At 28.9% G+C, this 24,930-nt stretch overlaps 1 protein-coding gene, 1 long non-coding RNA gene and 1 pseudogene across 7 annotated transcripts; 1 reads left to right on the top strand and 2 right to left on the bottom strand.

Annotated features, from left to right (window-relative positions):
• Positions 1-188: 188 nt before the first annotated feature.
• LOC149881442 (uncharacterized) lies at positions 189-4,133 on the bottom strand (annotated as a pseudogene).
• Positions 4,134-5,457: 1,324 nt separating this feature from the next.
• On the top strand, positions 5,458-8,597 carry LOC149881441 (uncharacterized). Of its 3 annotated transcripts, none has more exons than XR_016445359.1 (5): positions 5,458-5,476; positions 6,857-6,913; positions 7,425-7,608; positions 7,844-8,033; positions 8,373-8,597. It is a non-coding gene; the product is annotated as an uncharacterized LOC149881441 (long non-coding RNA). The 3 variants fall into 3 exon arrangements; XR_016445358.1 differs by lacking the exon at positions 5,458-5,476 and adding an exon at positions 5,483-5,696; XR_016445357.1 differs by lacking the exon at positions 5,458-5,476 and adding an exon at positions 5,483-5,696 and having other exon boundaries at positions 6,843-6,913.
• Positions 8,598-11,104: 2,507 nt separating this feature from the next.
• Positions 11,105-16,057, bottom strand: LOC149881440 (uncharacterized). 4 transcript variants are annotated; one of them, XM_090067844.1, is made up of 4 exons: positions 15,952-16,057; positions 13,588-13,769; positions 13,169-13,340; positions 11,105-12,621 (listed from the first exon to the last, which is right to left on the bottom strand). In XM_090067844.1, the coding sequence occupies exons 2-4, from the start codon at positions 13,618-13,620 to the stop codon at positions 12,602-12,604; spliced, it is 225 nt and encodes a 74-aa protein (XP_089923970.1). In that variant the 5' UTR covers positions 13,621-13,769; positions 15,952-16,057; the 3' UTR covers positions 11,105-12,601. The 4 variants fall into 4 exon arrangements, with proteins under 4 accessions (XP_089923970.1, XP_089923968.1, XP_089923967.1 ...); XM_090067842.1 differs by lacking the exon at positions 15,952-16,057 and having other exon boundaries at positions 11,105-11,378; positions 11,626-12,621; positions 13,588-15,014; XM_090067841.1 differs by lacking the exon at positions 15,952-16,057 and having other exon boundaries at positions 11,105-11,378; positions 12,122-12,621; positions 13,588-15,014.
• Positions 16,058-24,930: the final 8,873 nt, after the last annotated feature.

Genomic DNA, 24,930 nt, shown 5'->3' with positions numbered 1-24,930 from the left:
TTATTATAAAATAAGTTTTTTGACGTTAAATTAACAACTTTTTTATAAGCTTAAGTTGTTTATTAAAATGAATAATAACATTTTAAATCAAAATTTTCTATATATAATATATAAGAAATAATAAGTAATGAAAAAAATACACCAATAAAAAACCAAATTATTTTTTTAGTAAACATGAAAAAAATATTTTACATAAGCTTGATTTCTATAAGTTTGGTTTCTTTATTACATTTGGGAGTGTGAAGTAATGCAAAGTTCTTTAAAAAAATGTTTGCTAATTTTTGGCATTGTTTTTTTGCAATAGAAAAACTGTACAACTCTGCAATAAATGCAAACTGTCGTATAAGAAATGTTCGGCAAACTCTTTTATCTAATAAAGAAAAAAATATGTAGCAAAATAAGGACCACTGAGATAGAGTATCTGATGGAATAGTTAATCCTCCTCTCTTTAAAGTATTCAAATAAGTTCCATATTTTTCATAATATGTAGTTGTATCTTCAACATTTTCTTCAGTTGAACACTTTTGAACATAACCAATTATATAGGCAATTGCATATAAAATGTCTATATTTATATTATCTTCTAGATCTGCTAAATTGTAAATTATATCAATTTCCCTATCATTTAAATCTTCAAGACATAAAAGACAGTCATGGCCATCATTTCCTTCTACATCAATATTCAGTTGTAGCACCAGCTTAGCATGTTGAATACGTACTTTTTCGATAACTGATTTAGCTGTTATAAAGTAAGTACCACCAGAGCCTTGCCTTAGTTTTCCAAAGCATTTTTCAATTGGATCACTAGAAAACCAACCTAAAATAACATATTCATTTCCACTTGATAAAAGATGACAAGACAAATCAACTAAGCCACGACAAGTATGAAAAAGGGCATTGCTTGTATCTCTCGTAAGCTGGCGAACACGTTTACCAGATGTTGGTTTCATATTTTCAGCCATTGTTGCAATAGCGAGCAACTTTTTTAAATTATTGTCATCTGAAGATCTGATTACATTACGCGACTCATCCCTAAATCTAGCATTGGCACCTGGACATTTAACATTCATTATTTTCCAAAATTCTATAATTAACTCCAAAAAAATAATAGTTCCCTTGACACTTTCTTGTTCAATTTTAGGATGAGTTTTTAGAGCTGCAACTGTCTCTTCACTAAATTTTCGTAAACAAGTGCTTACTTTTTGTCGTTCTATTGGTTTAGGATTTATTGATGTTTCAGTCAATCTGCATAACTTTATTAACTGGTTTTTTTCAAGTGTATATAAGTTAATTAAATCTCTCCAATTTGCAATGTGAGTTATTTCATTATGAACAAACTGCAACTGACCTAGTTTTTCTGTTTGCCAATTGTTTCTTATGCACTTCAAAAGATGAACATAGTCATATAAAATATAAGAGCCATTTTGACATAACCAAGGTTTTCTCTCTATTGTTTTGAATTTAGAAAAGAAACTTTGGTAAACTTTATTTCCATCTTTAATAATTGCAATTTTACCATTACACGTAGAAGTTTCTATGGTGTTACAATTAAAATATTTCCACTTTGATATAGTAATGCTGCTTTTACATAAACTTCATTTATCAATAAAACACAATTTCCTTTTTTTTCATCTAAGCTCGATAACACAGAACTTAAAAAAGTTAAACCATCCTGAGAGTTACGCGCGTCAAAGTTCGAATACTTGGCAACTGATAATCATAACATTATCGATGGTAGGTGGAACGACTATATTCAAAAGCTCTCGTTATTATATCAGCAGAATAGATAGCACAACCAACAGAATGATCTCCCATTACATTTAGATGCTCAAGAATTATTTGAAATTTATGATCCTTATCCTTAATTTTCAGATATCTAAGGGCTTCGTTTAAAGATGACTTTGTACAAAGAGAAGTGATTTTGTTATTTGACAGAGGTTTAATAGTACATTTTGAACCAAAATGAAATGCTTCGAACAACAAACTTTGATTAATTATCAGCAAAAATAGTGGAACTCCACAATTGAATACTTTAGATTGGATGAAAATTGAATTGTTTTGCTTGTATGTAATCAAATCATTATCATTAGATAAGTATTTTTCGATTTCTCCAAAGTTTAAATTATCAATTATTTTATATTCTTGTAATTCATCTTTTTTGATTCCTCTTTTTGAAGAAGAAGATAAAGTCTTTCTCATTTTTGGTGGTGGAGAGGAGAGACAACTTTTAGAGATATTTGGAAACACTGATGGAGCATGAATCAGTCTCGATTCACCACGACATAATGTAAACTCCGCTTCATCTGGCCAATGCAGTTTACAAACAGCAGTGAATTTTGTAACGGTCCAATGATCCAACGAAGGATACTCATAAATCATTTATTTTTTTCAGATTCTTCACGAGGGAATTTATATACTGATACATTACACCTGAAGACTTTTAATTTAAGGAACAATTAGGAACACAGCATTTTAAAGACATTCTAAATTATTTAATTCACTTGAAGAATAACTTTAAATATTTCTGAAAAATAGCAATTAATATTTTACACCTTTATCCAAACAAAATTTGCGTTTATAAGTAGTTTTTAAAAACCGGCCTTCAGTCAAAAAAAATTGCGCACGGTGTCGAGGCCTTCTATAAAGAAGGCCATGCCGGATCCTTAAAATTGAGCTTTGCAGCTACATTTTCAAATAAAACATTACCATGGAGAACAGTTTATTGAAAGTGGTTGTCACAAACTTCTTCAAAATATCCTCTTTAAATACATACAGAAAAGGCATGTGCCTTTCAAGGCATGCTATTTGTGAACTGCTTTCAAAAATTCAATGAAGGTATAAGACCCCTCAAATATTTTTAAATTTAAATAACTCTTTTAACAAAAAACCAACTATATTCTGAGAAAGAACTAGGTAACAACATTTAAAAAAATAAAAAATAGTTTTATTAGTTGTCATGGTTACCAATTAAAATAGTCAACATTCAAAAATGTTTGTGCCACCCCGGCCATACTATCTCAGTAACTGAAAGCATTTAGGGTATGAAATTTTGGCAAAAGGTTTGTAACATGTTGATCTACAAACTTAACTAAAACTATTAAAAATAAATAAATATTTGAGTTAAACTGAAATTTTTTAAAATGGTGTATTAAAAAAAACAAAATTTTTCAAGATCAAGTTAGTATAAGTAAAAAAGTTTTTGTAATATTGCAAAACTTTTAGTTCTAATTGTAAAACTAGATGCAATAAACATTTGCTGAAAGTTTCATGCTAATTGAACATACCGTTAGTGAAATAGGATGAGCGGGAGGTCAAAAGTTTACATATTGAGAAAAACGCATTTAAATATAACATTCATAATTGTACCAAATATTTTCAATGATAATGCTAGTTTAAAATCAGTTACTTATAAGAACATGAACCAGGATCATATAGTCTACTTTCTTGGTCATTATCTGCATCTTCTTTTCTTTTTTTGCATCCACGAATTACTTTTCGTTGCTTTTTTGATGTTGTTCGATTTTGATACTCTGCAAAAATTAGACGCTTTTTGTTCATGATTGAACAACCTTGAAGAGTATATATTCCTGGAATCATATTCAACTTTTCAAATAAAAGAACACTTGCCTTTCTTCCAATATTAAAATTTGAAACAGCGTCATAAACTCCAAACTCCAACTGTGTTAAAGAAACATACTTTGATTTGGGTATACGCTGCCATATCATCCCATTAAAACTTTCATTTTGGTTTTGAGTCTTACCATGAAGGCATTTTTTTAAAAGTTCTTCTTGAGATAGATCAATATAAATTGGTTTTAAATGGCTAACAACTGAGAGTGGAAGGCCTGTGCCTGATTTGTAGGTATAGGTTTTATTAACTTTGTCCTGTTTATAACGACACCAGCTATTGATACCATCAGGGCAATGATCATGCCAATTATTTTCAGCTGATGAAGATACATGAAAAACAATGTTGCAAGTATGACCTTTTTCATACCTTCTAAATCATTTACATTTTGCCTAACAGCAATTCCATAGTAGTTTTGTAGACGGTTAATTGTAGGATTTGTTAATTTTTCTTCCCCTCTAAATCCTTTAATAGTTTTTTTCAACTTTCTCAATTTACTACACATTTTTGTACATGTCCAACTCACTCCAACTTACTCACTTTAATACCGGTATAAGTATCCTTAACGTAAGAATAGCTTTTACAATCATCATCCCCATAAAAGTCTACTTATCTTCGTCTATTTTGTGAGATCGAACGACTAAACATTCTTTGTGCACCAATCACTTCCATACCAAGAGCAGAGCTACGATACAGATAAATACAGATAAAGATACAGATACAGATAAATTCAACAAAGTGCTAAAAGAAAGATTGTCTTTTTCAGCACTAATAAAAGAAGCTACTGGCAAAGTTGAATCATTTAGCAAATTTCTGGTATATCTATTTCCATGAAACCTGCTTGATTTTTTACTAACAATATCTAAGCAACCTATTTATATAGGTTTTTGTATAATCAATAATATATAGTAATTTATAAAAAAAATGTTTTATCGACAGTAGTCACGGTATAAAATCATGTGTAAGTTTTAAGTAACATAGTCGATATCTGCAAGTATCTGCAACCAAAACTGTGTTTAACTCATTTAATATATTTTTTCAGTGAATAGGGTAAAGTGACCGAGCCAGTTACCAAGTTTCAGCCACATTTTAAATTTAATATTTCTGTCTTGGTTTCTGCTTTATGTTTGTAAATCCGACTTTTTTGAGACTGGTATGAACTCAGCCAATAAAAAAAAAACATTATTTTAGTTGGCGGGTGTTTATAATAGAAGTATTATAATAACAAATACTTATCTCAAAAATTAATAGTTTAGATTTTAAAGATTATGTAAGCATCAAGTTTGAAGCTTATAAACATTAAGTATTTATTACTTAACGAAATGATAATTATTTTAAACTATAAATATATTTCTTAAAAAGACAATTTTAGCTTTATAATTATGCTGAGTCATTTCTATTGATTGTATTTCTGAAAGAAGTATTAAGTAAGACCTAAATTCGGCCAGGTTTCATACCTTATTCCGACCAAGACCGAAAGTCTTTAAGTTACTCATACTTGTAAGATCTATATATTATTAGATTTTATTCTTTTAATATAAGTACTTTATGCTATATTTATATCCTAAATGTTGTCAATATTAAATATATGGACTTATTTAGTTAAATATTTATGTAATATTTTTTTAATATAAGGATGAAGACTTAAAAATAAACAAAAGTCTAAATAATTGAATATATTGTTTCATGTAGATTAAAAAAAATTTTATAGTAAGAAACAACCCAGTAAACACGCTTTAGTTGGTCCAACTGACGGGCCAGTATTGGCTACAGTTGGCTAACTGTTGGCATTTCTTGCCAACCATTAACCGACTGTATACCGGCGTGTTTTTGAATCGTAAGTTTCCCGTAAGTTTGTAAATGTATATTATAAATATATTCACTTAGACCATGCGACTAATTATCAAAATTATTCAAATAGATTCATTCAATGATTAAAACTATTCAATAGAGTTAGTTTAGTTTGAAGCTTTTTATCTTTTTTTTTTCTTTCAAACGCTTTTTCTACCCTTTAATTAAACTTTTAAACTCAAACTCTCGTACACCTCTTAATATAACCGTTACGCTGGTAAGTAGAAATATTTTACATTTATCCATTAGTGACACATTCAGATATAATTTTTGACATTGGTTGAGTTTTTAATTTATTTTTATGATGACACCATTGTTGCATTTGTATAAGACATTTTAGCTCTATTTTAACTATTATCAAAAGTTTAAATACAGCTAAAATGTATATGTGCGTGTATAGTAGTATGTTTATGTGTGTATTTCTGTATGTATATGTATGTATGTTTGTATGTATATATATATATATATATATATATATATATATATATATATATATATATATAAATATATAAATATATATATATATATATATATATATATATATATATATATATATATATATATATATATATATATATATATATATATATATATATATATATATATATATATATATACACAGAGTGTCTGCCAGATCAGGGGAATTCAGGGAAATTCAGGAAAAAGTCAGGGAAATCAGATATCTGCAAAAAATTTAGGATAATCCAGGAAATTAGGTTGAATTTTAAAAAAATCAGGGAGAAATCAGGGAAAATGGCTCTTCATCAAACTTACATAACTTAAATAAGTTGTACATAGTACATGTAATATAAAAGTTTATTTGGCAGATAGTTTTATGAACTTCACTTGCATCAAGCGAATCTTGAATCTTCACTTGCAAAAATGTAAACAATTATACAACCCATATTAAATGTATCAATACTTGATACATTTAGTGTGGGTTGTATTATTGTTTACATTTTTGCAGTTGAAGAGCATTTTTCTAAATGAATCTAGGTCAATTTTTGTGAAGTTGAATTTGGGTAACTTTAAATTAAATCAAGGAAAACAGGTAGAAGATCAGGAAAGTATCAGGGAAAAGTCAGAGAAATCCACCTAAAAATATTGGCAGACATCCCTATGTATTTTGTATATATTGCATATAATATATGCCATATACAATATTGACATAATATATGCAGTATATAAATAAATGGTATATGCAATTGTATATACAATATGACATATACATTTCATGTTAAGCATATATAACATTTATATTATATTATATTATAACATATATATATATATATATATATATATATATATATATATATATATATATATATATATATATATATTCATATAATGCATATAATTATAGCATTTTATTAAAAGGGACTTCGACTTCTGAAAACTATGAGAAAACTGTTCAAAATTTTGGGGATCAGGAAAGTAAGGTTTTGGATAAACTATTTGTTTTTTTGTTTTTTTTTTTTGTTTTACTACTTGTTATACATTGTATATGTGTTAAGCATACATACATTGATTAAGATGCTGACATATTGACAAAGGAAAACTATTTATATTTTTTGTAAAAAAAATTAAATTGTGTTTTAATATAAGTCATAAATGGATGAAGGCTTTAAAAAAATACATATTTCATGTTACAAAAATACACATTTCTACTTTTTTATGCAGATAAAGGTTTTAAATAACGCTCTTTTCCATGGCCTTAATAGCACAGCACAAAAATGTGCTAGAATACCATTTTTACAGCAATCAATTCACCTACAGGGATAAATAACATGAATGTTTAAAATTTTAACTCCAAATATTTGAGTTCCATAACACCTTTATCCATGTATGTCTTCAATTTAAAAACTAGATTGTGTTTTTGAAACCAGTTTTCCAATAAGATTCAAATGCAATCAAATATTATTTAATTATTTATGTATGTTTATAGAGAAGTTAGCAGCTTTGGAGTTAAGATTAACAGAACTGGAGCAAAAAAATAAGTTTTTAGAAGTTCAAAGTTTTTTGGATAATGAAGATATTGTTGTTCCCCTGGCCTTCCAATGGAAAGTAAGGAAGATTTGGAGAGGCTTAACCTTATGATACAGATGAAATCTGAGATGGCTCTCTATAAAGTTTGAAATTATTTTTTGTATTATAATGTTTCTAGCAGTCTTCAGGTTGCGTTTAAACTAGTAACTATTATTTTATAAGATCAAAGATAAGTTTTTTTATAAGTCTTATAATTGTAATTTATCAAAGGTAATTTAATAATACCTTAGTTATATTATACCGCATTACATTTTCATTTACCTTTGAAAAAATAGTTTAAATAAAAAAGTTGTAATATGTAGCATTATTTGTTTTTAGGTCGAATATCTGCGTTCTATTGGCGGTAAAGTTGAACGTCCAAAATACATATGATGTGTGTTGGGAGCCATGTTTTCCAAAAATTTTAGCGTTTTATGTAATCTAAACGGATCTTCAAGTAAGATGATAGCTACTGGAATGGGCAAGGTTAAGTTGTGATGTTATCATTTTGTGTTAAAGTGCTTACTATGTAAGTATTACTAGTTATGTAAATTTTTAGTCTATTAAAGTCAACTGTATTTTTATATTTATAAAAATATGTTTACAACACTAAGAAAGAATATAATATGTTAGTACTTATGACAATTACCAGTGTTGTCATTAGTTGTAAATTTGTAAGATATTATATTCTCCCTTGGTGACTTGAACTTATTATCATATGCACATATTTTTAAAACTGCTAACCAGTTAATGTAATTCTTCATTTGCAAAGTATATGTATAAGAGCTTAAAAATAACTTAAAAATAATTTATATTTAAACAAAAAATAAATTGAGTTTTTAAATTTATTTTCATTTTATTCTTTTAGCAGCAGTAAGAATTCAGTATCTTAATTCCAAGGATAAAGATATTTACCCGATGGTTTCAAGATGGTTTCAGGGCACAAATGATCAAGGAGATGGGCGAATAAATAGACAGGCGAATAAATAGACAGGCGAAAAGCAAGGTTATAAAAAATCAGTTGCAGTTAATCAATGAAAAGAATATTTAGTTATCATTTTCTTTTGAAAATTTATAAAAGCTTATTTTTCTTGATTTTATTTATAAATCTAATTTTTCTTAATTATTATTAATAATTATCTAATAAATCGCCACGTTTTTAAATATTAGCGTTTTACAATATTGTTTTTAATTAAAGTTGCCAATATTAGTTTCAAACCTTTAATAATATTAACTACAATAATAGAATATTTTTAGTGCTTTATTTGTAAATATTTTTTTAATGGTCTGGAAATAAAAGTGTAATGATAAAAAATTTGTTCTTTTTTTTGTATTCAACTAAGTTATCTATAAATAATACAATATTTTGTGTCGACAGTAGTACTGTTTGGTAAAGTCTGATATACAAACAATCACTATTAGATAGAAAATTAAATATGAAAAAGCAAAGTTATACTTTGTTATTAAGCAATATTCAAAACATGATTTATAACTTTTGCACTTTCAATTTAAGCGCAAAAGTGAATTTAAGAAATCGCGAAAAAAAATCATATAGTTGGGCCGGTAATGGTACCAACTGTTAGCCAACTGTTTTATTACTGTTGGGCCGTTAATGGCAAACAATTGTTTAAAAACAGTTGGCTAAGTGTTGGTAAAAGCGTTACGTTTTTTTCACGGTACCAACTAAATAGCCGACTGTTGGCCCAACTGTAGCTAATAGTTGGTTATTAGGATCGGGCCAACTACTTACCAACTGTTCGATGTTTACTGGGAATGTCTTCCAACTCGAGGTAAATATTTGAAATATAAAGAGGAAGTTTTACTTGAAGCTATAAACAGTGTTATTACTTCACCTAAAATGTCTGTTAGAGCTGCTGCTAAATTTTTTAAAGTTCCCTGAGCAACTTTGAAGAGCAGGATAAATGGAAAAATTGAGATTGGTGTAAAAGCAGGAAGAAAAAGTTTAATGCCGCTTGATCTTGTAGAAAAGTTACTCGATTTTGCAGACAACAGAGCTAGGATGGGCATTGGTTTTGGTAAAGAGCAATTCATGGTATATGCTGGCAAGCTTGCCAGAAAATATGGATACTCTTTTAAGAATAGAAAACCATCTAATAAATGGTGGAGACTAGTAAACAACCGACATTACAAAAAAGTAACTCTTCGACAACCAGAATCAACAGCATCAGTTCGTCATCAATGTATGAATCCGATAAAGGTGGCAAATTATTTTACCACACTTAAAGAAGTCAATAAAGACTGTCAGCCTAAAGTAATATGGAGCATGGATGAGACAGGGCTGCAGCTAGACTTTAAGGCACACAGAATTGTTGCTGCAAAAGGTACTAAATATTTACATATGAGAACCAGTGGAAAACGAGAAATGATTACTTTAATTGTTTGTGTGAATGCAGCAGGAATAGTCTTACCACTTCATGTGATTCTGAAAGGGAAAACAGTAAAATCCCTTCAAAGTTTTCAAGTTCTAGATGCCCCTGAATGAACCAACTGGAGTTCAAGTGAATCTGGTGGGACTAAACAAGGGATTGCAAAACTATGGTTTGAGCTTACATTTTTAAAAAACTTTGGACCACAACGTCCATAAGTTTTAATTTTGGATGGCCATGATTCCCACAATTTCGTGGAGTTAATAGATATGGCCACACAAAACCAAATTGAAATTGTTGAATTACCTGCTCATACAAGCAATTGGCTTCAACCTTGCAATCGAACTGTATTTAAGTTAGTCAAATTTTCATATAATAAAGCAGCCCAGGATATGATGTCTAATCACCCTGGGGTTATAATAAACAAGGCCAATTTCACAGGACTTTTAACCAAGGCCTAAAATAAAAGTATGACAAAAGCCAATATTGAATCTGGCTTTAAATCATGTGGAATCTTTCCATATAATCCTTCGATTATTCCAGCTGAAGCCTACTTGCCAAACTATGTGTATTCTGAAGACAGGTTAGTGACTACCCAGTAAACATCGAACAGTTGGTAAGTAGTTGTCCCGATCCTAATAACCAACTATTAGCTACAGTTGGGCCAACAGTCGGCTATTTAGTTGGTACCGTCAAAAAAAAGTAACGCTTTTACCAACACTTAGCCAACTGTTTTTAAACTATTGGTTGCCATTAACGGCCCAACAGTAATAAAACAGTTGGCTAACAGTTGGTACCATTACCGGCCCAAAATATATGGTTTTTTTTCGCGATTTTTTAAATTCGCTTTTGCGCTTAAATTGAAAGTGCAAAAGTTATAAATCATGCTTTGAATATTGCTTAATAACAAAGTATAACTTTGCTTTTTAATATTTAATTTTCTATATAATAGTGATTGTTTGTATGTCAAATTTTACCAGTCAAACAGTACTACTGTCTACACAAAATATTGTATTATTTATAGATAACTTAGTTGAATACACATAATGAACAAATTTTTGATCATTACACTTTTATTTCCAGATCATTAAAGAAAAGTATATACAAATAAAAAACTAAAAATATTCTATTATTGTAGTTAATATAGTTAAAGGTTTGAAATTAATATTTGCAGCTTTAATTAAAAACAATATTTTAAAACGCTAGTATTTAAAAACGTGGCGATTTATTAGGTAATTATTAAAAAAAATTAAGAAAAATTAGAATTTTAATAAAGCCAAGATAAATAAACTTTTATAAATTTGCAAAAGAAAATAATAACTAAATATTCTTTCCATTGATTAACTGCAACTGATTTTTTATAACCTTAGTTTTCGTCTATCTATTTATTCGCCCATCTCCTTGATCAATTGCGCCCTGAAATCATCTTGAAACGATCGGGTAAATATCTTTATCCTTGGAATTAAGAGACTGAATTCTTACTGTTGCTAAAAGAATAAAATGAAAATAAATTTAAAAACTCAATTTGTTTTTGGTTTAAATAGAAATCATTTTTAAGTCCACACCTGTTCCATAAAATTTGAGACTGGCTTTAAACTTGAATAAAAACTTAAACACTATAAAAAATTTTTTTTTGGGTATGTTCTTAGAATTAAATACGCAGAATAGGAAAATAAAAATAAAGTTATCACAAGACTCCATATCTTCAAACTTGATCAAGTCTTGTATTGGTACCTTGTACCAGCTTTTGTACAGCATTTAGGTCAAGTCTACTGGTACAATAACGAATCCGACGCTCAAGGTTAGATATATTATTTGTAGACCATCCATTCTTGTACACATACCGCTTAAGCATTTCCCAAAAATCCTCTATAGCACGAGCTTTTGGTAAGTTTGCTGGATTGTCTTTTTTTTGAACAAATGGTATCTTCTGGGTTTTTAACCATTTTGTTACCAAATTAGCATAGTGAGATGTTGCTAAATCAGGCCAAAAGATATACTTGGTGTCTCGATAATATTTATTAATAAAAGGTTGCAAGTGCTTTTGTAAACACTCTTTTAAATAGATCTCTTGGTTTACCGCTTGGCCAGAAGGAGCAATGTAAATAGAGATGACCCCTCTAGGGGAGATCATCCATACAAGTAATTTTTTTTTCAAACTTTGAAACATCATAATACTTAACAATGTCTGGTGTCAATTTTTGATTATTTAAATAGTATGTATTATTACCAGCCAGTGTGCTATTCGACAAAGTAAAGTATGACTCATCATCAATAATAAATTCATGGTTGCGATATTTTGAATAAAGTCGACTACATTTTCGGCGACCCCAAAGCCTCTGTTCAGGAGTTCTGCTTGGTCTTTTTTTTCTTTTATAACAAAGAATAGGCTTTTTAAAGCACTTTAAGATTCGTCCGATGGTGCTTTTGCTACAACCAAGTCTTCTAGAAGCCTTTGAAAGTGACACACCTCTTCGATTGTTAAACATTTTCTTTAATTTGATGTGGTTGTTTTGTGTATTAAGAGTAGGCCTTCTTCCACTTCCAGCTTTGCGACCCAATGGTTTATTTTGATCATAACTGTTCATATATCTATAAATTGTAGCTTTTGAGTAGCCCTCCATCTTGAAATGGTTCCAAACAACGTGTTTTCCATCTTCATGTTTTTTTTTATAAAAATTATACACACGACTTTTAAGGGCTTGTTGATTTAGCATTTTAAATTGTTACCTAAACAAAAAATAATCAAAGAAATTATATGCTAATTGAAAGAGGAAAGATGGAGCTTTCATTTGATACCAAATACTAATTATTTTATCAAGCTTACTAATCAAATATCGCTTATTTAAGTTAGTCTCAAATTTTATGGAACAGGTGTTATTTTTAAGTTTTTATGCATATACTTTGCAAATCGAGAATTTCATTAACTGGTTGGCAGTTTTAAAAATATGTGCATATGATAACCGAGAGAAATTAGCTTATAGGTTCAAGAAAAACTTCTATATGCTCTTTAAGAATTATATAGTTGTATACTAATAAATCATGGTTTACATTGGCAATTAACATCTCTAGTTTATAATAAAATACGGCATTGATAAGTTCAAGTCACCAAGGGAGAATGTAATATCTTACAAATTCACAACTAATGACAACACTGGTAATTGTCATAAGTACCAACATATTATATTAATTCTTAGTGTTGTTAACATATTTTTGTAAATATAATAATACAGTTAACTTAAATAGACTAAAAATTTACATAACTAATAACACTTACATAGTAAGCACTTTAACACAAAATGATAACATCGCAACTTAATCTTGCCAATTCCAATAGGTATCATCTTACTTGAAGGTCTTTTTAGATTACAGAAAATGCTAAAATTTTTAGAAAACATGGCTCCCAACACACGTTCAACTTTACCACCAATAGAACGCAGATATTCGACCTAAAAACAAATAATGCATATTACAACAAACATATTACAACTTTTTTTAATTAAATTATTTTTTCAAAGGTAAATGAAAATGTAATGCGGTATCATATAACTAAGGTATTATTAAATTACCTTTGATAAATTACAATTATAAGACTTATAAAAAAACTTATCTTTGATCTTATAAAATAATAATTACAAATTTAAACGCAACCTGTAGACTGCTACAAACATAATATAGAAAATAATTTCAAATTACATAGAGAGCCATCTCAGATTTCATCTGTAGCATAAGGTTAATCTTCTCCAAATCTTGCTTACTTTCTATTAGAAGACCAGGGGGAACAACTATGTTTTCATTATTCAAAAAACATTAAACTTCTAAAAACTTGTTTTTTTGCTCCAGTTCTGTTAATCTTAACTCCAAAGCTGCTAACTGCTCTATAAACATACATAAATAATTAAATAATATTTCATAGCATTTGAATCTTATTGGAAAACTGGTTTCAATACCACAATCTAGTTTTTAAATTGAAGACATACATGGATAAAGGTGTTATGGAACTCAAATATTTGGAGTTAAAATTTTAAACATTCATGTTATTTATCCCTGTAGGTGAATTGATTGCTGTAAAAATGGTATTCTAGCACATTTTTGTGCTGTGTTATTAAGGCCATGGAAAAGAGCGTTATTTAAAACCTTTATCTGCATAAAAAAGTAGAAATGTGTATTTTTGTAACATGAAATATGTATTTAAAACCTTTATCCATTTATGACTTTAATTAAAACACAATTTTTTTTTTTTACAGAAAATATAAATAGTTTTCTTTTGTCAATATATGTCACCATCATAATCAATGTAGGTATGCGTAACACATATACAATGTATAACAAGTAGTAAAACAAAAAAAAACAAAAAAACAAATAGTTTATCCAAAACCATTCTTTCCTGATCCCAAAAATTTTGGACTGTTTTCTCATAGTTTTTAGAAGTCGATGTCCTTTTTAATAAAATGCCATAATTCTATGCATTATATGAATATATATATACACACACACACACATATATACACACACACACACACACACACACATGGCATACATTTATGCAATATATAAAAAAAACATACATATAAGTTATTATACTATAACATATATATTAGAATATAACAACTTTTACGCATGCATGTTATATGAAGGATGTCTGCCAGTATTTCAAGGTGGATTTCCCTGTTTTTTCCTTAATATTTTCATGACCTTCTACCTGTTTTCCTTGACTTAATTTAAAGTTACCCATATTCAACTTCACAAAAATTGACCTAGAGTTGTTTAGAAAAATGCTCTTCAACTGAAAAAATGTAAACAATAATACAACCTACACTAAATGTATCAAGTATTGATACATTTAATATGGGTTGTATTATTGTTTACATTTTTGCTAGTGAAGATTCACAATTCACTTGATGCAAGACAAGTTTATAAAATCTGCCAAATAAACTTTTATATTACATGTACTATATACAACTTATTTAAGTTATGTAAGTTTAATGAAGAGCCATTTTCCCTGATTTCTCCCTGATTTTTCTAAAATTCAACCTACTTTCCCTGATAATCCTAGATTTTTTGCAGATATCTGATTTCCCTGACTTTTCCCTGATTTCCCCTGATCTGGCAGACACCCTGTTATATATATATATATATATATATATATATATATATATATATATATATATATATATATATATATATATATATATATATATATATATAGGCGCTACTCGACTTTCTCCCCCCCCCCCCCTAATTTTATGATTGATTCTGATATTCATCAATTTTTCTACATTATCACATTCTACGTTCAACCTTTATTTTAAATCTTCTATTAATTTCATTTCGTTATAACACTTTCGTTACAATACTTTAAAAAAAATAATTATAAGGCTTATGGAAACCAGGTCTGTTTATTGCGCAATAAAACGGTAATTAATTTTCGTTAAAAATGAAAGCGTTTTGAAAAAAAATGGCGAATATTAGGGTTTTTAGTGGGATTTTTTACAACTTTGACTTCGAATTAGAGCACTTTCCATTGATTTTGAGACCCATGTTTTTATACGATTCTTAATCAGCATAAAATTCTCTATCAGAATCAATCATAAAATTAGGGGGGGGGGAAAGAAAGTCGAGTAGCGCCATATATATATAGATATATATATATGTATATATATATATACACACACACATACATACATACATACATACATACATACATACATACATACATACATACATACATACATACATACATACATACATACATACATACATACATACATACATACATACATACATACATACATACATACATACATACATACAAACAAAATACATATACATTCATATACATTTATTACATACAGAAATACACACATTAACATAATACTTTACACGCACATATACATTTTAGCTGTATATTAACTTTCAATAATAGTTAAAATAGAGCTAAAATGTCTAATACAAATACAACAATGGTGTCATCATAAAAATAAATTAAAAACTCTACCAATGTCAAAAATTATATCTGAATGTGTAACAAATAGATAAATGTAAAATATTTGTACTTACCAGCGTAACGATTATATTAAGAGGTGTGGGAGGGTTTGAGTTTAAAAGTTTAATTAAAGGGTAAAAAAAGCGTTTGAAAGAAAAGAAATGATAAAAAGCTTTAAACTAAAGTAACTCTATTGATTAGTTTTAATTATTGAATGAATCTGTTTGAATAATTTTAATAATAAGTTGCATGGACTTAGTGAATATATATTCACTTAGACCATGCGACTAAATACTAAAATACATTTATAAAACTTACGGGAAACTTTTACGATTCAAAAACACGCGGTACACAGTTGGTTAATGGTTGGCAAGAAATGCCAACAGCCAACTGTAGCCAATACTGGCCCGTCAGTTGGACCAGCTAAAGCATGTTTACTGGGTAATCTCTTTCATCAAATAAAAACAATTGATAATACAACAACAGCTGAGCAGATAAAACAAACAACAGACAGCAGAAAAATACTTTTACCGAATATTGAGTTGGAACAACATATAATTACCAATCCAAGATTTGCTATAGCAAATGATCATGACTATTTAGCTGAACCAATAACCGTAGTAGAAATTCCAGAACACAGCATTAATGGTTTAGTGAAACTAAGTATGAAAACTATAAAACTAAAAGCTGCAAGTAACAAAACTGCATTTACTAGTAAGTTTCAAGACAGCTTTAGGATGATGTATGACTCTGAAATTGAACTGCCTATTAATCAGTATGAAATTGATTTTACAGTTTCAACTCCTTTAACTTCTGATTTTGTAAAAACTAGATCTTTTGCCCCATATTTTCCTTTTAAAAATTCATCTTATCCAGGAGATGGAGAAAATGATATTTTGCCATATTCAGATGCAAATTTTACAAAAAGCAAAAAAGCTAACGATGCAGACATGTTTTTTTGTGCTTACGTCTAAGGAAGCATATGAGTCACAATTAAAGCAGGTAAAAAAAAAAAGCTTAAAATGAAACGGAAAAAGAAATGCGTAAATTGAAAAGACTACAAAACTTAAAAATAAAGGAAGCAAAGATATTGTCAAAAGATAATCCTTGAAAAAAACCTTTGCTATAAAAATGAACCAATAAAAGTATAAAAAAACAATGTGTAATTTGATTATGTTGTTAAAAATTTTTGTTCTTATTGTTTAAAAAAGTCTTCTATATAGTTCACTGAATTCTTTTTTTTTTTTAATATAAACATTACATTCTATGCAAGTCTTTTAAAACAGTAGGTCAGATTATTACATTGACATTAATTATCCTGATTTACATATAATAGGTTTTCATTTAAAATATTAAACCTAGCTTTATGTTTGGTTTTTATTTGCATTTAAGAAAAAATTTCCTTTTGTTTGTTTTGTTTGTTAGCAACATGTAAACGTTTTTTTTTTATTGCCCATGGACAAGGTGGTGCAACTCATCTCCTGAAAACATATTTTTTTACAGGTTAAGTAAAAAAATATGTTTTCAGGAGATGAGTAGAAAATCTCCAATCATTTTCTAATTGATGTTTAAGAACACGTTCTTTTTAAATTTAAACTAAATAAACTTTAAGTAAATCCAACTTTGCTAAAACTGTTTTACTTATTGTTTATCTGTCAACCGGCTAATTTGTGGAATTAAAAAAATTATTGATACAATATTTAGTAATATAATTCATTTTTAAATATTTTAAATGCCAACTCTTAAAATTATTGGTAAAAAGCTTGTCTTATATATTGGCTGTAATTAGGTTCATTCCGCATACGCCTGGCTGAAATTTGGTCATAGTGGCTGTATTTTGGTTTAATTTATATACTTTTATTTTTCGTTGTTTTTTCAAACAATATTCATTTATAATAAATGCTGTAATTATATCCTAAATGCTGAAAGATTTATCTTTCTAGAGATGCTTAATTTTCATATAGACCTTCATGTTAATATGTCTGTAGAAACAATTTTGTAAAGATGCGGCTGGAATTGGTCACTTTACCCTATCAGCCATAAAATTCCAAGCCAAACATGGCCGAAAAAATAAAAGCATAGTATAATAAAAAAAAAACGCAGTTAGTTGAACCATTAAACACACAATCTTCAATTGATCATAAAAAGAGTCAAATACGTTCAAGAAGATAAACAAAAATGCCAATTGATAGCCAATATATGTATTAAAACTGCATTTCAAATTCGCAGTAATATAAATTACCTAATATTAAATGGCAAAACGTAAATGAAAAATATTTTTCTAAACTTTTTAAGAAAAGCGCATCACCGCCTAAAATGTTGTTCAGGGTGACAATTTAAAATTAAGAAATCTTAGTGAAAGCGCGTTTTTTGATTAACAATCCTCATGTTTTTATGTAAATCAATGTTACGTTCATTAAATAATAGTTCAGTTTTTTATACAAAAATTGAAAAATATGTAATTTTGACTTTTGGCACGCCATGGCCCACTGTGCATTGTAAGGTTAAAAGAATTGTAAGGTTAAATGAACTCTACAAATATGAAATTATTCAACTTTGGTGACAGATCAAATTCATGGCGAACAAAGCAAGAACTCAGTGTTGCTAAATGCATTATCTATTATCGCTGGAGAGGAAAATCACAAATTCGGATTGCGTTATTGAACTTGATGTAGAGCGCGTATCAAAACATCTGTGCAACACGTGTAGCACGAGTTCAACTAATGCTAGCAAAGAGGCTAACTCAACTGAACATATTCAGCATTAACTGGATAACATGAGCGAAACGTAATCGATATGTAGAATTGAAATGTTAAGACTCAACACCCGAGGCTGTACAGTGAGTGTGATTTCTAGCTGTATATGCAAAGATGGAGATGCTGTTTAAGAAAGAATAGCGGTGGCTGCTGCTAATAAAGATCAACAGAAGATCCTCATTTATGAACTGGCCCCACAAAAAGAACCAAATCTTAGTTTGTCTTCATTTTAATACCGTCTAGCTCCGCTGGAACAGCAATCAGCAGAACCATTTGTAAATAAAAATGGAGTCTTTTTTTTGAGATGATTGAACCATCTAAGCTCATCTCAAAATGAGATCTACGCCTGGTACGTTTTATACCTACGAGTCGGAAACACGTAATTAGTCATGATATATGTGTTCTATTAATTTATATTTGTCCGCTGAAAATGACTATCGATAAGGGCTTGCAACACTTACAAAGCCTTTGATATCATTTTGCAGAAGATGCAATAAACTTTTTTATTAGCGTTAGTATCAAGGAAACAACACCAAATGACGTTCCACCAGCTGCAAGGCAAATACCGGCAACATAATGATTCCAATTATAATGTCTGATTTATCAACTACCGTCGATATAGTCTAAAGGCTTTTTACTGTTTCCTCGAGTGTTGATACATATATATATTTATATATATATATATATATATATATATATATATATATATGTATATATATATATATATATATGTATATATATATATATATATATGTAAGGCATGCTATCGGAAAAATCTGCCCACCTTTTGCGGTGTGGTAAAGCTAATTAACGGTGGTTTTTTGAAATTATTTTTTTGTGTGTGGTAGTGTTTGTATAATAGAACATTTTGGCAGAAAAAAATAATTTAAAATATTATTTAGTTTCAAAATGTCAATCGAGCAAACTAAACAAAAATTTTTGATTGTGGACAAACACTTAAAAAATCCAACTTTATCGAATAGAAAGTTGGCGAAATCATTAAAAATATCAAGAAGAACTGTAAATTCTGTTCTTAAACGATTTACAGAACAGAAAACTATCCAGAGAAAACAAGGAAGTGGTCGAAAAAAACGCACAGCAAATCCTAGAGCTCTAGAACGGTTGGAGAATTCATTGGAAGAACATCCTGATTGGTCTGATAGATATCGAGCGAAAAAACTGAAGGTTTTTAATTTTTTTGTACGCAAACGGCGACAGAGACTTATCAAAGTTTTAAAGTAGTTAAAATGCCAAATCGAAACGATAAACAAAATTCAACCGCAAAGAGTCAAGCTGGAAAGTTGTATGACAACTTGTTAACAAAACATAATGGATGCATTTTGATGGATGACGAAACTTATGTTAAAATGGATTTTAAACAAATTCCTGGGCAGTGCTACAATGCTTCTAAAATAAGAGGAAATGTGAGTGATAAATACAACTATGTAATGACTGATAAATTTTCGAAAAAATTGATGATTTGGCAGGCACTTTGCTCTTGCGGCAAAAAATCGCCAATTCATGTTTGTTTGGGCACAATGAAATCTTCGGAATACGTGAAATGCTGTCTTTCTCGTATAAAACGACTAATTAAAGCTCATAGAAGTACTTCAGTATTGTTTTGGCCTGATTTAGCCACAATACATTACTCAAAAGATGCTCAAAAGTTTTACGATGATAATGGAGTGATGTTGGTTCCAAAAAAGATGAATCCTTCAAACTGCCCCGAATTACGTCCTATTGAAAAATATTGGGCCATCATAAAAAAGAAATTGAAATTAAGTGGAAAAACAGTAAAATCAGCTACAGATTTGAAGAAAAAATGGGATTACGCTGCTAAAACATACAAAAATCACTCTGTCCAGAAACTTATGGGAGGCATCAAAAAGAAAGTCAGAAGTTTCTGTAAAACTTAATTTTTTTTTGTTTTTTCCTTGTTAATATGTAATCTTTACAGTCTTAATTTTTCAGAAATATATTGATTTAAATACATTTAAGCTTTCTTACATCCTTTTTTGATCAAGAAAGGTGGGCAGATTTTTCCGATAGCATGCCTTATATATATATATATATATATATATATGTAGACTAGTCTACATGGTACATGGACTAGGTTACATGGTAGCTATTCAAAACTTTATTTTTTATAATGTCAATTATTGTACTCTTCTCGATTTAGAAATTATTCCTCCTTAAACCTAAGTTTTAACCTCCAATTGAGGCCTAACCTTCTTGCAAGTGTGTTGGATTATTCAGCAATGAGGTTCTCCATACGGTTCATTATGGTGCACTGGAGTTAATTCAAATTTGGGTATAGCTTGTTACAAGCAAGTATAATGTGTTTTAGTATTAATGCTGTCAGGGACGTCCTTAACCGTAAAGATAAAATTGCACTTTTTCCTCTCTTCTTCTTTGTTTCTAGACCTTTACATTGCCCTTGGAGGTCATACCCGCGACAAGGGCGTTCCCTATTTGCACACAATTTTCCTATCGCACATTTGAATAGTAATTTAAAAGCAAATAAACATTAGTTATATGTTGTAAAGATCGGCTGTAGAATCACCAGAAGAAGAATATTTTCACAAGTTCTTACACTTGCTACTTAAGCTAATTATAAAAATTAAGATGGTAAAGTACTGTGCTCCATGCTGTACCTTCTAAATTTAAAATCAGTTTTTTCCATTTTTACTTCTACGGCCACAATTAAAACCATTAATTTAAATTTGCTCAGGATATACTGTTTTGTTAGTATTTTGTTTATTGAATCAAGATTTTCATCAACCGTTGTTTACCTTCTTGCACTCCAGGATATTTCAAACCATATCATATTTGGTTTCCATAGTTTCTTATATAAGAGAAGAAAGACTTCTTATAGACTAGACATAATGATTTACTTAATTAAAAACTAATAGTTAATTTAACAAGCCACGAATATACAAATGTTATAAGTTGGATTATCAAAAGATTTTTTTAACTTATCAAAAGTTCAGTAAGGATAACAAATGTTTCATAAAATATGAAAGTTAACATACATGAAATATGAAAGGTAACAAACTTACATATAATAAATGAAATCACATAAGTTATAATTTGTAGCTGCATTACTTTATGCTGTATCTAACTATAAAAAGGTACTCCAAAAGGGAATGGGGGAAAGGGAAAAGTATTTTTAATTTAAATGTGATTTTTCTCAAATCATGAAAAGCACCAGGCGATATAAGTAGATAACAAAACAGATGAAAGATATTAAGCATGAGAATGGATGTGAAAGTATCCCTGGGAATGATTAATAGGAGGAACCATTTGAATTATTATTCAGTTCACGTAAAGAACGTCATTTGCTTAAACTAAATTCATCGAGGTATCGGGTGAACGTTCAGAAGTAATTTAACGGTTTACTCGGTTTGTGGTTTGAGCTAAAAAAATTTAAAAAGATCTTTTAATAGGAATATAAAACGCAAGTTATTATTTGCTATTGACCAAGAATACAAAAAAAAAAAGGTTTGAAAGGGAAATTTGAACGTTACTGTATGGTAAAAATGTACAATTTAAAAAGAGTGCACATCATAAAAATATAGTAAAATATATATATAAACTTATTTCCTGTCACTGAAAATACTTGCATTAATTTTAGTTAAATGAAGAAGTTTTTAAAATTTTAATTTGTTTTTCAGCTCAAAATTGTTGATAATTTTAAAGGTGTATCTTAAAATTTTTAAATTAAAGTTTCTAGAATGATGTATTGGGTGCATCATTTCAACAGCGAGGAGCCTGGAGCGATCAATTGTTCATAAATTGTTAGTTGTATGCACCTCAATATTAATTTTAGTTACATCTTTGTGTTGTTTTATGTTATTCAAAACACCATTTAGTGAAATTGACTTTGAAAAAGATTGTTAAAAAAATATATAATTTTTACTATAAACTATTTATATAAAACCATGAAAATACAACTATTGATGATACTTAAAGTTGTCTAGCGGCATTCGTCAGCCATCAAATGCAAAATGGTTATACAAAAAAAAAAAAACTTTGTTTCGTAAAGTTGTTTTGTAGTTTAGTGTAATTTTACTCATTGTTTATATACCGCTTAGGACGGAACAGATTGTTTAAAAACAACTTATCAGAGGTAATTTGTTTAAGAGAGATTGATGCTAAAGATGTTTTTTCACTATTAGATCTAAAAAAACGTTCTTGGTTGCCTTTATCTGTCGTGCTATTACAACGTTTTTACCAAAATATGTGATTAGCTGTTGAAAGTAATACAGCTGAAGTATAGCATTAATTATAAAATGAATATTTCGTAGTTTGAAATTTTCAAAATTGACTTTGAACAACTAATTTCATCGCATTAAAATAAGATCTGTCCGAATAAAATGGTAAAAAAGCTATTACAAAGCAAACTTCAGATGAAAATTTAACAAGCAACGGATTGCTAAAATGAGATATAAAAATAACTTATCATTTTTATTTTCAGCATTGCATATTTTAAAACTAACTTTAGTAGAGTTAAACTTGAAAATGATTCTACAACCAAGTTCTGTTCTGACGGTATAGCGCGTCACGGTCAAAACCTTCCATCGAACCTGGATGGATTTTATACTAAGTGTAGGACTCTTCTCTTAATAATGAAAATACGATAACTTATTCTCTTCCTAGTTACTATGAAATAGATTGAGCCTGTTTTAATTAGTATGAGTTTGTTTATGATTCAAAAATACAAAGAATTAGAAAGGAAGATAATAGGACTATTTTCAGAACATTTACAAAATCTCTTTTGGGATACTTCAATTTACTTTCCACACTATCATGGTTTTTATCAAAGCGCTTTCGATTGTTTTTTTTTTTTCCCCCTTTATTTTACATCTCCAGAAAACACTTTTTCATTCAAAGATTTTCTGATAAAGTGAAAGTAAATATTTTTGTAAGTATCCTTTTGTGGATATTCGGTTTTTCGCCTTCGCGATATGCATGGCGAACATTTAATACAATTACGAAAAGTCTTTTTCATGAACAAATACATATAGATATCCATTAAGAAATCAATACTCTCTTCAGAAGTGAATCCCAATTTGAGACCAGGGAGGCTTATATAATGTGTTGTTACAGTTACGCATCATCATTTTGCAAAATATCTCGAACACATCAACAAGTATCAGAATGAGTGTGCTTAAATAAAAGCAATGACAGTCAATGAAGACCTTACATTCAAATTCTTTGGAGACATGTCTAGCATGACTAGTTCCATATAAGTTAGCTATGCAAGGCCCCTGTTGCGCGTTTACGTACTTTAAAATGTAAAAGTTCTTTCGTTTTTGCTATTCAGACTCAGTGTTTCCGACCTTAGGTTTGCTTCAAACTTATTAAATGACTAATTTAGGAATTGCACTTTCAATAAGCACTATATGAACAATGTTGAATTAAAACTATTTTGGTAACTAGCTAATTTTCCGACCTTTACGGATCTTTCCAGCGCTAGCATAAAAAATATGCCATATCTATTATAAGATCGCAGAATTTAAAATTATGCTAAACTTTATCGTATTCGATAATTGTTAATTTAATAACTCGATAATTATAGATTTATTTCCTGCTCAACTTATCCCGACTAAAAAAGGCGACAGAAAAGTTAGATTATAAAAAAACTAAAAGTCTTAGGAAAAAATGGCCGAGTATAATTAAAATGGGCAAAATATCAACACTTACGTGATGCCAAATGTTTTTTTAAACATCTAAATAAAAAAAAAAACAGCAAAAAAATTTTTACTTTTACTTTTTTTTGTCAAAAATTGAAAAATTCTCCATGCATCTCACTTGACCGCCGCTAAATAACCATTTGGTGGGCATTGTATTACCATTATATATACCTTTTATATTTACCTATTACATAACCCTTTGATCTCAATGTTCTCAAAGAACAGAGAATAGTAGTCAATGAACAGGGAACAGTACTCAATATTTTTAAAGAACAGAGGAATATAAAATTAATAAAAACTAACTTATATATATATATATATATATATATATATATATATATATATATATATATATATATAAGTTAGTTTTATCATGTAAGGCTTGTGAATTTTATTGTCTAAGTGTGTGGATACGTTTGGTTTCCTCTAAATTTATGGATTCTCCCAGTATATTCTATAAAATGACAGAACAGAGAAGGAAGCAAGGAGAGGAAATACAAAATATTCGTTTTAAAAATTAAAATAAAATTCATAATGTCTATTGCCTGAGAACTTTTTATATTATATGCTTAGAGATGAAGGTTCTAACAGGAGGGAACTG

This window comes from Hydra viridissima, unplaced genomic scaffold (assembly GCF_058129835.1).
Source record: "Hydra viridissima isolate aposymbiotic clone 2 unplaced genomic scaffold, HvirCarnegie_v1 scaffold_12, whole genome shotgun sequence".
Classification (NCBI taxonomy): Eukaryota; Metazoa; Cnidaria; class Hydrozoa; order Anthoathecata; family Hydridae; genus Hydra; species Hydra viridissima.
This window is presented reverse-complemented; position numbering and strand designations above follow the sequence as displayed.

What these genes read in the sequence shown, in the direction of transcription:
- LOC149881440 (XM_090067841.1), bottom strand. Translation starts at nt 12,608, where the DNA reads ATGCTAAATCAACAAGCCCTTAAAAGTCGTGTGTATAATTTTTATAAA. An exon ending in GTCGAATAGCACACTGGCTG is followed by an intron (nt 11,379 to 12,121) that starts GTAATAATACAT and finishes TTATTCTTTTAG; the next exon opens with CAACAGTAAGAATTCAGTCT.